General features: G+C 40.4%; 1 protein-coding gene across 1 annotated transcript; it reads right to left on the bottom strand.

Moving 5' to 3' along the window:
* Window positions 1–2,085: 2,085 nt before the first annotated feature.
* Window positions 2,086–3,123, bottom strand: LOC108606060 (maker335). Its single transcript, XM_017995907.2, has 2 exons — window positions 2,798–3,123; window positions 2,086–2,685 (listed from the first exon to the last, which is right to left on the bottom strand). The coding sequence occupies exons 1-2, from the start codon at window positions 2,994–2,996 to the stop codon at window positions 2,228–2,230; spliced, it is 657 nt and encodes a 218-aa protein (XP_017851396.1). The 5' UTR covers window positions 2,997–3,123; the 3' UTR covers window positions 2,086–2,227.
* Between the last annotated feature and the right edge of the window lie 6,748 nt (window positions 3,124–9,871).

The raw sequence follows: 9,871 nt of genomic DNA, 5'->3' as shown, positions 1-9,871 counted from the left end.
TATAATTTTGTTTTCAATGTAATTTACAATTTAAAAAAACGCTATTTAATAGTCTTAAGTTGAAGAGCTTTGAATTGCGTATATATAGTGTACTATATATTTTGTATTGTTGTCAATCTGGAAATCAATTAAAATGTATAAATTCCATTTGTTTGGCCGCATGGGGAGCAGCACTCAGTCAATCTCAAGCGCTGACAGCAGCAGCGCGTATTGTTTTTTAACTGTTAACTTTTTGGCTGGATGATGGCTAATAAATTGAAAAACATGGCGCATGCATGTGTGCGTATGTGTGTGTGTGTGTGTGTGTGTCTAGCTGAAATTTACAAACAGCAAGCGCGTTGTATTCGGTTTATACTTAAGCGCCAAGGTAAACAAGTCAGTTTATAAAAATCAAAATCAAAACTCATTTATCAGCAGACAGACTGTGAGACTGTGAGACAGACAGACAGACGGCCAAATGCTGATTCAAATCCATCTGCCAGGGCTACTCGATACTCAAAGTGAACAAATCTGTGAGTCGGCCAAGGGAAAAGGTCACAAAAGCAGGTTAAGCTGCTTTTTTAAATAATACGCACTACACATTAAAACACATACGCATAAGTGACTGCGTGTGTGTGTGTGTGCGTCGCTGCCGAGCTGCACGTGCTGCCGATGCCGCTAGCCAGCAACGACTGCGAGACGACTGCAAGCCGAGCTCGCTTCGCTGGTATTGAAGCCAGCGCATTGACGAATCGTTGCCGCTCGTTTGTTTCACACGAAGCTAAGCCAACTTCGGCTGCCAATCGACTGCGACAGCGACAGCAGCAGCAGCGACGCCAGCGTACGTAATCCGTTCGCCTGAATATATTTTTGTGAATTAGTTGCGTGTGGTAGCTTGTTGACATCAGTAGTAGCGGGTAAAACGGATGCGGATGCCGCCAGTTCAGTTCAGTTCAGTTCAGTCAGTAATCTATTGAAAATACGTGTGCGTTGCTCTCAACCGATCCTAAGCCAACAGTCGAACGCGTCCAATTAGCCAAAGTCGCACTCGCAGTCGCAGCGGCGGCAGCCAAAGTTAGTTTTGTTCAATAGAGCGAGCTAATTGTTCAGTTCCCACACACACACACACACACAAAAACATAAACAGCAATTGCATATTTATTTATATGCGCTTGTTGTTGTTGTTGTTGCTGCAGCACGTGCGTTTGTTTTTGTTTTTTTTCTTGTGGCAAATTGTTACAAATTTATTTATTAGCCGGCTGATTGGCCATGACCGCGACAACAGTTGCTGCTGCTGCTGCTGTTGCTGTTGGCTAGTTTAGCTAGTTTTGGGGTTACTTTGACGAGGTTAACAACAACAACAACAACAACATGTAGTGCTAAATAAAAAATAACTGATTGCATTGCAATTACAACGAACTAGTTTGAACTGAACTGTGAACCAATTGCAACTAAATATTTATTATGAATTGTTATTGTTTGCCTTTGCAACAGCAACAGCAGCAGCAGTTGCCACAAAATATACACACTTACAATATACAAAAAAATGTAAATAAACGCTGCACAAAATCAAATATCAACAACAAGAACAGCAAAGTATGCAAAATATAAAAAAAATATATAAAAAAAAGCAGAAGCAATAATAATACTACTACTACTACTACTACATATTTTATAAACAAATTGAAAACTGTTTTTTTTTTTCTTGTTTGTTTTGTTTTTTTCGTAGTTTTTGTTAATACTAGAAGTGCGGGCAAATCAATTTCCAGTTACGCTTCAAATTTCGAACTCTTCAACCAGTTGCAGCAGCTGCAACGCGCTTCAAGTGCCCCCCAATGTGTGCAACACACACACACACAGGTGAGTGTCCCTTTTGTTTACGCGCACAAAAACAAAAGTTTCATGTTTATAATATAAAAAGCAAATGCATTTTAATGTCATCTAAAATAACTGAAATTAGAGCATTTGCTTTTTGTTAAAAAAAAAAGATAAGCACATTAACAAATTAATAAATAAATATGCATTATGCAGTAAATAGTTCTGCTTATTTATTTGTTATGTACAATTTTGCTGTAATATTTAATTAAATTGTGCAAATTAAAACTGCAGCAATTTATATCGGAAATCTGTGTTTTATTAACATGAATTTCGAACACAGTCTAATTAACTTTTACTTTCAAAACCAATCAATTGGCAAATGTTGCTGCTGCATTTGAAGCTTTAGTCTCGTGTAGTGGCTCATCAGAGCTTAATTAGCGCTGCTTGTATTTGGCTTGCAATCAGCGCTGGCGGAGCAGCACACCGGCAAATCGGAGCTGTATATGGTCAACTGCTGCAATTGCTTGCAGAGCTGCAGCTCCTCAACATCATCGTCGTCATCATCGCTCAATTCGCTGCACTTGAGCGGCGCATAGTTGAGACCCATTTCCATAAACGCACTCAATTTATCATCGTCGTCGTCGTCATACTCATCGCTGCTAGTGTCCGTGTCCGTGTACGAGTCATGGCCATCACAGGGCATCTCGTGTGCCAGCAGCGCAACGGACTCATCACTCGACTGGGAGTGCGACTGCTGCTGCTGCTGCGAGTTCAATTGCTCCACATCGGAGTCGCTTGTAAGCGGAATATAGTCGTAGTCGGAGGAGGACTGCTCAAACTGTGAGAAATATAGTTCCGCATCATAGCAAGTATCCGAATCGCTAAACGCTGTGAATAGAGAACAGAACAGAGCGCAGTGTCAGATTCAGATTCAGAGCCAGAGCCAGAGCCGCACAGCTTTGATTAAACTTAATTGAATGAACTGTTGCCAGTTACGAACCTTCATCAAATTCTTCTTCGCTGCTTCTTGTGCACACAGGACCACGCCAGTGCCCAGTTGGATTTTCATTTCCATTGCTGTTGCCCGCGCCTAGCGCCAGTTTCTGTTGCTGTTCGAGTTGCATTGGCCACTCAGCGTCGTCGCCGCTGCTGCTGCTGCTGTTGCTGCTGTTGCTGCTTTTGCTGCTGTTCAATGCCATTTGCTTGGCAGCTAACTATATTTTCGTTTCGGCTTTTCTCTCTCTATGCCTGTCTGATATGTTTTTCCAAAGATTTCCAAAGCATTTGCTGTGTGATTGCTGGAGCTCAAATTAAATTTGTTCGTCCGCCAGGCGAAAGCTGTCAAGTTGTACTGTTTACGCATAGCCAACTAACACATACACTTAGTTTAACAACTAAATCAAAAGCTATACTGCAATATTCAAAGCTAGTTAAGCAGCCGAGCTCATTCAGTGCCAGCAACAATTATTTGATTTAAATTCATTTATTGAGCTATAAATTCCACTAAATTGGTTATGAAATGCAAACGCTTGTTTTATATAAAATAAAACTAATAGAAGTTTATTAATGAAGCTGCAATATTTTGAAGCCACAAACATAAATTAAAGCGCTCTATGCTTTGCTGCTTCAAATTTCAAAGCGAACATACAAACAAATTTACAAAATAACACGAAGTTTTAAATTACATTTTGCTGCATTTAAAATCAATGCAAGTTATTTATTCTGTATATATAATATAATATAAAATAAATATAAAATAAGAATTGATATCAAAACTGCATGAATTGTGGCTTAAGTACGTCAAGCTGCCCTAAGATTAATAAGTAATTGGCTTTATTTAATTGAAATGCTATGAAAATTTATCTATTAGCTGGCAATTAAATTATAATTGCACTGCAATTGAATAAAAACTAATATGGTGCCTATAAATATAATTAATATTGATACTACAAAAATAAAATATAGAGTGACTGGCTCTGTTTAAATTAGCAACATTCAATCGAAAAATCGATTGTTGCTTTTATATGCAATTAATTGTGGTTTAGGCATTGTGCATATTAAAGTTAGACATGTCGCTTGCCTTCATTCATTTATGCAATTTGGTTGGGGCTTGACTTAATTCAAACCTTTTTCATGTCTGAGTTTGTCTATTTAAGGCAACTCAAATTGATGCAGACTGAATCGTTTAATATTGCATATATTATAAAATAAGCAATTTAAAGCTTAATTAAATTGTAAACTTTAGCACGCTGCGCTTGAGTTGCAACTTTGTGGCATTTGCTTTAGCAATTATTTAAAACAAAAAAAAAAACTACTGTACCCTCAACTCTTCTTTGGCTCTGCAACTTGCTTTAAAGTGAAGTTAAAGCTGCAACAAAAAGTGCAGTTTATTTATAAATATATTACGTATACGCAAGTTGAATTGCCTACCAAAAAAAAAAAAAATAGAAAGAAAAACATTTTCACTTTTCGGTTGCGGTTTTCATGTCGTCGTTTAGCATTTGGCAATTCCTTATGCACTGCCAATGCTTCCGGGCATTTTTTTTTACTACCTTTGCTCTAATTCTTGTTTTTTTTGCATTCAAGTCCGACGATTGCAGTTTTTCTTTTTATAAGACCTCAGGCATACGCTATGGGCTCTGCTCATTGGCAGCCAAGCTGACTTCCCATTGTGTCGCTTAACCTTTGTTCTCTAACTGCAACACATACACAGCTCTGAGTGTGTGTGTGTAACCCTTTTCTTCTCTCTCTCTCTCTCTCTCTCTCTCTCTCTCTGTCTAATTACACACCAAATTTACTACAAACGAGCAATAAAAATCATTCAAGCAAAATCTCTGCGTTAACCATGTCAAATCCTCAGTCGCCCCCTTCCCCCCCACCGCACTCGCTGACACCTACATGGGTGGCCGCCCTCGCTGCTTAAATGCAAATGCTTTTTTCTCACGCACACGAAAAAAAAGAGCAAAAAAACATTAACAACAATGACAATAAATGAGAGACATTAACGCTAACGCGTTTCGCACCCCTCAATGCTTCGCAGCTTAATGCCAGCGCATCCTTAAGAGGAGTGCCCCCTTCCCCTAGTCAACGCTACGCTTTGACGTTGACGTCGACGTTGATGGTTGCCCATGACAGCATTCGCAGCATTCAATGAAATAACATTTAAACAATTAAGCACAACAACAACAACGAGCACCAGAACCAGAACCAGAACCACAACCATAACCAAAATTATTACAATAATAAAACAAAAACTAACGACGACACTCAAGCGACTACACTGCAAAAAAAAAATACAATTAAATAATAAATTTAATATACAAATGCGCACATTTCAATTAAAGCGCAAGCACAGCAAAAATTAAATAAATTTTGAAATTCTAATGACAGCATTTTTTGCAAATTCCGTAAATTTTCTGCTTAAGTTAACGCAAATTATATGCTAAGCATATGGCCAATACACTGCCCTGCATTTAAATAGGTACAGTATGGAGTTTTATATTAATGCCAGACAGATATTTGCATTAATTAATTAAATCAAAAACAATTAAATAACTTGAATAAAAGTAAATCATTTGCATATATTTTTAAATCAAATAGTAAATTAATAGTGGCAGTGAATTAAATTGCTTTTAGTACAAACATATATCTTTGATAAAAGATCCGAAATAAAGACAGCAAATCTTTAAAAATGCAGCCTCACAGTATAACCAAATTTCTTTGTTATTTAAATCATTTAAAGTAAATGAAAACAGTAACAAAAATTGTTGTAAATTAATTATACTATATGCATAGAAATAAAATTTATTTGAATATTTTTCGAGCCTGGGCAAAAATCTAATGAGCTAATGAGTTTATTTAAATGCGCTTGTTTATGCATTTCAAGTGTCCCTATTTAAATGCAGCGTAGTGTAGATTATATCTTTGCTTGTTAATATCCCAGCCATTGTCTTTGGCTGAGATTCGCTTGCGTTTCTCGCTCTCGCTCTCGCTGCGTGACCATCAAAACATAAAATGTGAGAATGACATTTTAATAAATTTGTTCAAGGATGCAAGCGCCGCCCACTCAACCACCCCAAGCACACACACTAAGTGCTTATTATAACCCATGCGCGTACTCATAATGCCAGTGTCTTTTACTATATTATTTTATGATACACTCCAGCTCTCCACCCCCCCCCTCGTGCCCACTCTCTAGTTGCTGCTGTTGTCGCTCGTTGTTGCTTTCATTTGTCTGTCTGTTTTGCAAGTTGTGCCTTAGCTGTGGAATACAAGTGAGCAATGGCGCTGAGTGGGTGTGTGGGGGGGTTGAGTTTTACGCGACATAATCGTAATATGATTATCGTGCCAAATAATCTTGCACTGCTTGCTTGCAGTCGCTGCTGCTGCTGCTGCTACTGTCCGTCAGTACGAAAGCTTCAATGCGGCTTCCAACACATACATACAAACGACTGTGTGTGTGTGCGGATGTGTTAAACAACTTCCTTCCGGTGGCCTGGCCGAGCGACTAGTTCATCCTCTCTGCCGCCCCAAAAGGCCAAATGACACCGCAGAAATGTTCTAAATCTCATATCATCATTTACGCAGTAATTTTTAGAAGCCAACACGAAAAGCCCTCAAAAGAGCAACAGTCATGGCACTCACACCCAACTTTAGCTATAGCTACCAACGACTTTGCATGCCCAACAGCAGGCAGCAGCAGCAGCAGCAGGAGCAGCAGCAGATTGTCATCATAAACAAAGCTTCAGTTCGCAACTCATGCGAGAGTCAAACTCAACTCGATGCGATGCGAGGCGAGGCGAGACGAGACGAGACGAGGCGCTGCGATGTGTGGCACGTCCGCGTCCATGCCGCCGTCTTTATGCTTATAAGACGCTTGCACAATTTCACACACACACACACTAATACACACATACATATCGTATAGCATAATATGAGCATTGCTTGTTGTTATTATGTTGCTGCGTTTTTTTCGCTCTCTATGTTGTTAGTGTGCTTATTTTAATCTCGACACAAGTTAACGGCATTGTTGGCTCCAGCTCTGGCTCTGGCTCTGCTTTATACATAATGCGCCCCCAACCAAGCGCCAAGCCCACACCCAAACCACAGCGCCTAAGCTGCTGCTGCTGCTGCTGCTGCCCCCCACTTCGTCGGTAGTGCAAACGCCGCAGGCTTCAGTCTACAGCTACGTCTACGTTTCGAATGTTCGTAACCTCAGTACGCAGTTTCACTCGCTCTCACTCTCGCTCTCTCTCTCTTTCTCGCCCACTTAGCATTCAGTGTTGCCTGTCGTCTGTCAGTTGCTGTTCATAATGTTATGATGGCTAAAAGCTAATTGCGTTTGTCTGTCTCCCGCTCTCTCTCTCTCTCTCTCGCTTGAGCTCTATCTCTGTCTCTGCTGTGTGTGTGTGTGTGTTTGTTATTTGCTGCTTGTGACATTTGCTCTGCTTTAGCCGTGGCACACGCTACGTCGACGGCATTAAGTGTCACTGAGTGCGTGATCCTTGTAAGCCGTCTAGTTACACATGTTTTTATAGCCCAACTCCTGCCTGCCTCTCTTGTTCTTGTTGTTATTTGCTTCTTGTTTCATCATCATTTGCTTGTCGCACATTTCTTTGCTTTGTTTTGTTCTGTTTCAACATCGTCATCTTGTATTACTTGCAACTTGTTGTCGTCGTCGTCTCATGCAACAACACGACGTATACGCAATACGCTCTGCCCCAACCAAATGAAATTGATATACTCACACACACAGACACACACACACATCGAAACAGCGAGCAGACCAACAAGCAACGCCTTGGCTAATCTATTAAGTGTTGAATTTATCACTGCAAGTTTATCAGCTGTCAAGTTACAAGTGCTTAACGGCTCATCAGTTGTACTAGTGGCGCCACAAATTGTTTTCAAGCAGACTGCCAGCTGCGCTATAGATAAATCTCACACTCTCTTAGTCACGCTGCGTGCTAAAGCGAAGCACTAGGCATAGCCTAGTTAATCGATCTGAAATGAGCAACTTAAATTGAAAGACTAAACCATAAAAGTTTAGCTTAATGTTTATCTCAGAACTATAAACAAACTTAGCTATGTACGATTAATTGTTTATTAGCTATAGCCAAGTGTTTCAATTTCAATTGAACTCAGCTTAGCTTTATAGCAAAGCAGACTTCAACTAATTAAAACTTGCATATTTTACGCTGCGTTTAATTCATTGATTATTGCAAAATGTGCATTGAACTCAAGTAAGCAACACTTGAGCATTTATAGCTTTGCACATGATTTAATCATTGACTTTTGTTAGTGTATTTAATAGTTGCTGCACACACATGGCGTATGAGCAATAAGACACAAATCCACGCCAATAACAGAGACAGTAACAAATCAAATAGAGCAGAAAAAGTTGCAGGCGTTAGGCACAACTTTTTGGCAAATTAAATAGCCGCATTTTTACTGCTCCCCCATCAACAACAACAACAACAACAAGCAAACAACACACAGACAACATGTGTGTGTGTGTGTGTGTGTGTGTGTGTAGATTAAGTTGATATTTGGCTTTTGTGTTTTGTGTTTTTGTGGGGCTAAACCGCAAGCAAGGCAAGGGCCAAGTTCGTAGGCGCGCGTGCCTTTGCCTTTGCCTGTTGCCCAATGCGCCGTAAAGCAAATCAAGGAAATCGTATTAAATAACAGTTAATTACAAATATACACACACAAACACCAGCAACGAAATCTGATGCCGCACCACATACATTGAGCCCAATCCCAGGCGAAGGGCCAATCCCTAAGCCCAAGCCCAAGCCCAAGCGCGCGGTGTCGACATGAAGCCAGCAAATAAATTTTTGGACCCAGCAACAGGATACAGGATGCCCACACAGACAGCTGTTTAAGTCTGTGTGTGTGTGCTTATGAAAGTGTTTTTGGTTTATCTGTTATTTGTATCTGTGTGTGTGTGTGTGTGTGTGTGGTCGAGTTGAGTTGGGCGCTAGTCCTTTGGCTAAATGCTTGAATTAATTAATGATATGCTTGGCATGATTGATTATTTGCCTAAATGATTGAATTATGCGTTGCGGCTCTGAGATTTTAGCTTCAGCTTTTTGCTTAACATTATTTTTGGCTTTAAGCCGCGCCCACACACGCCCCCTCATACGCCTTAAGTCGTTGGCGCGCTCAATTTATTGCACGCCGCGTCCTTTGAACTCAGCTAGCCAATAATTCAGCCAAAGCAGAAGCAGCAGACACATTTGGGCCAAGCATAAAACCAATAAACACAATAACCGCTGACCGTATTTGTTACACACACACACATACACACGCACGCATAGCAAGCAGCTCTGGAGTTGAGGCGCGACTGGTTTTTGGCCTTTGCTTGGGTCCCTTGCCGCTATTAAACCCACTTCAGTTGACTTTTCGTTATGCATACGTCTTCGCAGCCGCCCCTTTCGACGCTGTGGGCGTGGCACTGATGTAACGATAGGCAGCGTCTTGCCATAAAACCCAAACGCGTAACATTACACTGAGCGCAATCCGTATGCGCAACATGCCAAGCCAAACTTCTTGTTTATTAATTTATGCATTTTTAATTTTTACTTATTTTTGTATTATTAACAAATTTATTTAGATTATGTAATTGCATAAAGATTATTTATAGTTAATTATGATTAAAAGTATTCTTATTTAACTTACTTTTATTTTTATAATTTTCTTACATTTCATTTAAATTTTGAATTGTGCAAATATTTTATAACTATGCATTTGCTTTTTGCGCGCAGTGTAGACTGCAGACTTTGGCTGACGCCATAGACAGAGCCTGGCGTGTGGCAGTGGCAGTGGCAGCTTAAAGGCGTCGCACGCACTTGGGAATTGCTGATGACAAGGACGAGCAGCAGCAGCAGCAGCAGAGCAAGGACGATAGGCGTCGAGCGTTGGTGTTGGCGTTGGGCGTTGACAGCCACAAATTGGGCAAGCCGGTTGCCAGACAGTTGGATAGACAGACAGACAGACAGAGAGACGGACGGACGGACGCACAGACTGCTCCGCATCAGAGTCGAGTCTAAGCTTTGATAAGGTGCCGAGACTA

The sequence above is a fragment of the Drosophila busckii genome, chromosome X (assembly GCF_011750605.1).
Source record: "Drosophila busckii strain San Diego stock center, stock number 13000-0081.31 chromosome X, ASM1175060v1, whole genome shotgun sequence".
Classification (NCBI taxonomy): Eukaryota; Metazoa; Arthropoda; class Insecta; order Diptera; family Drosophilidae; genus Drosophila; species Drosophila busckii.
The sequence above is the reverse complement of the archived record's forward strand: the minus strand, read 5'-3'. Positions and strand labels throughout refer to the sequence as shown.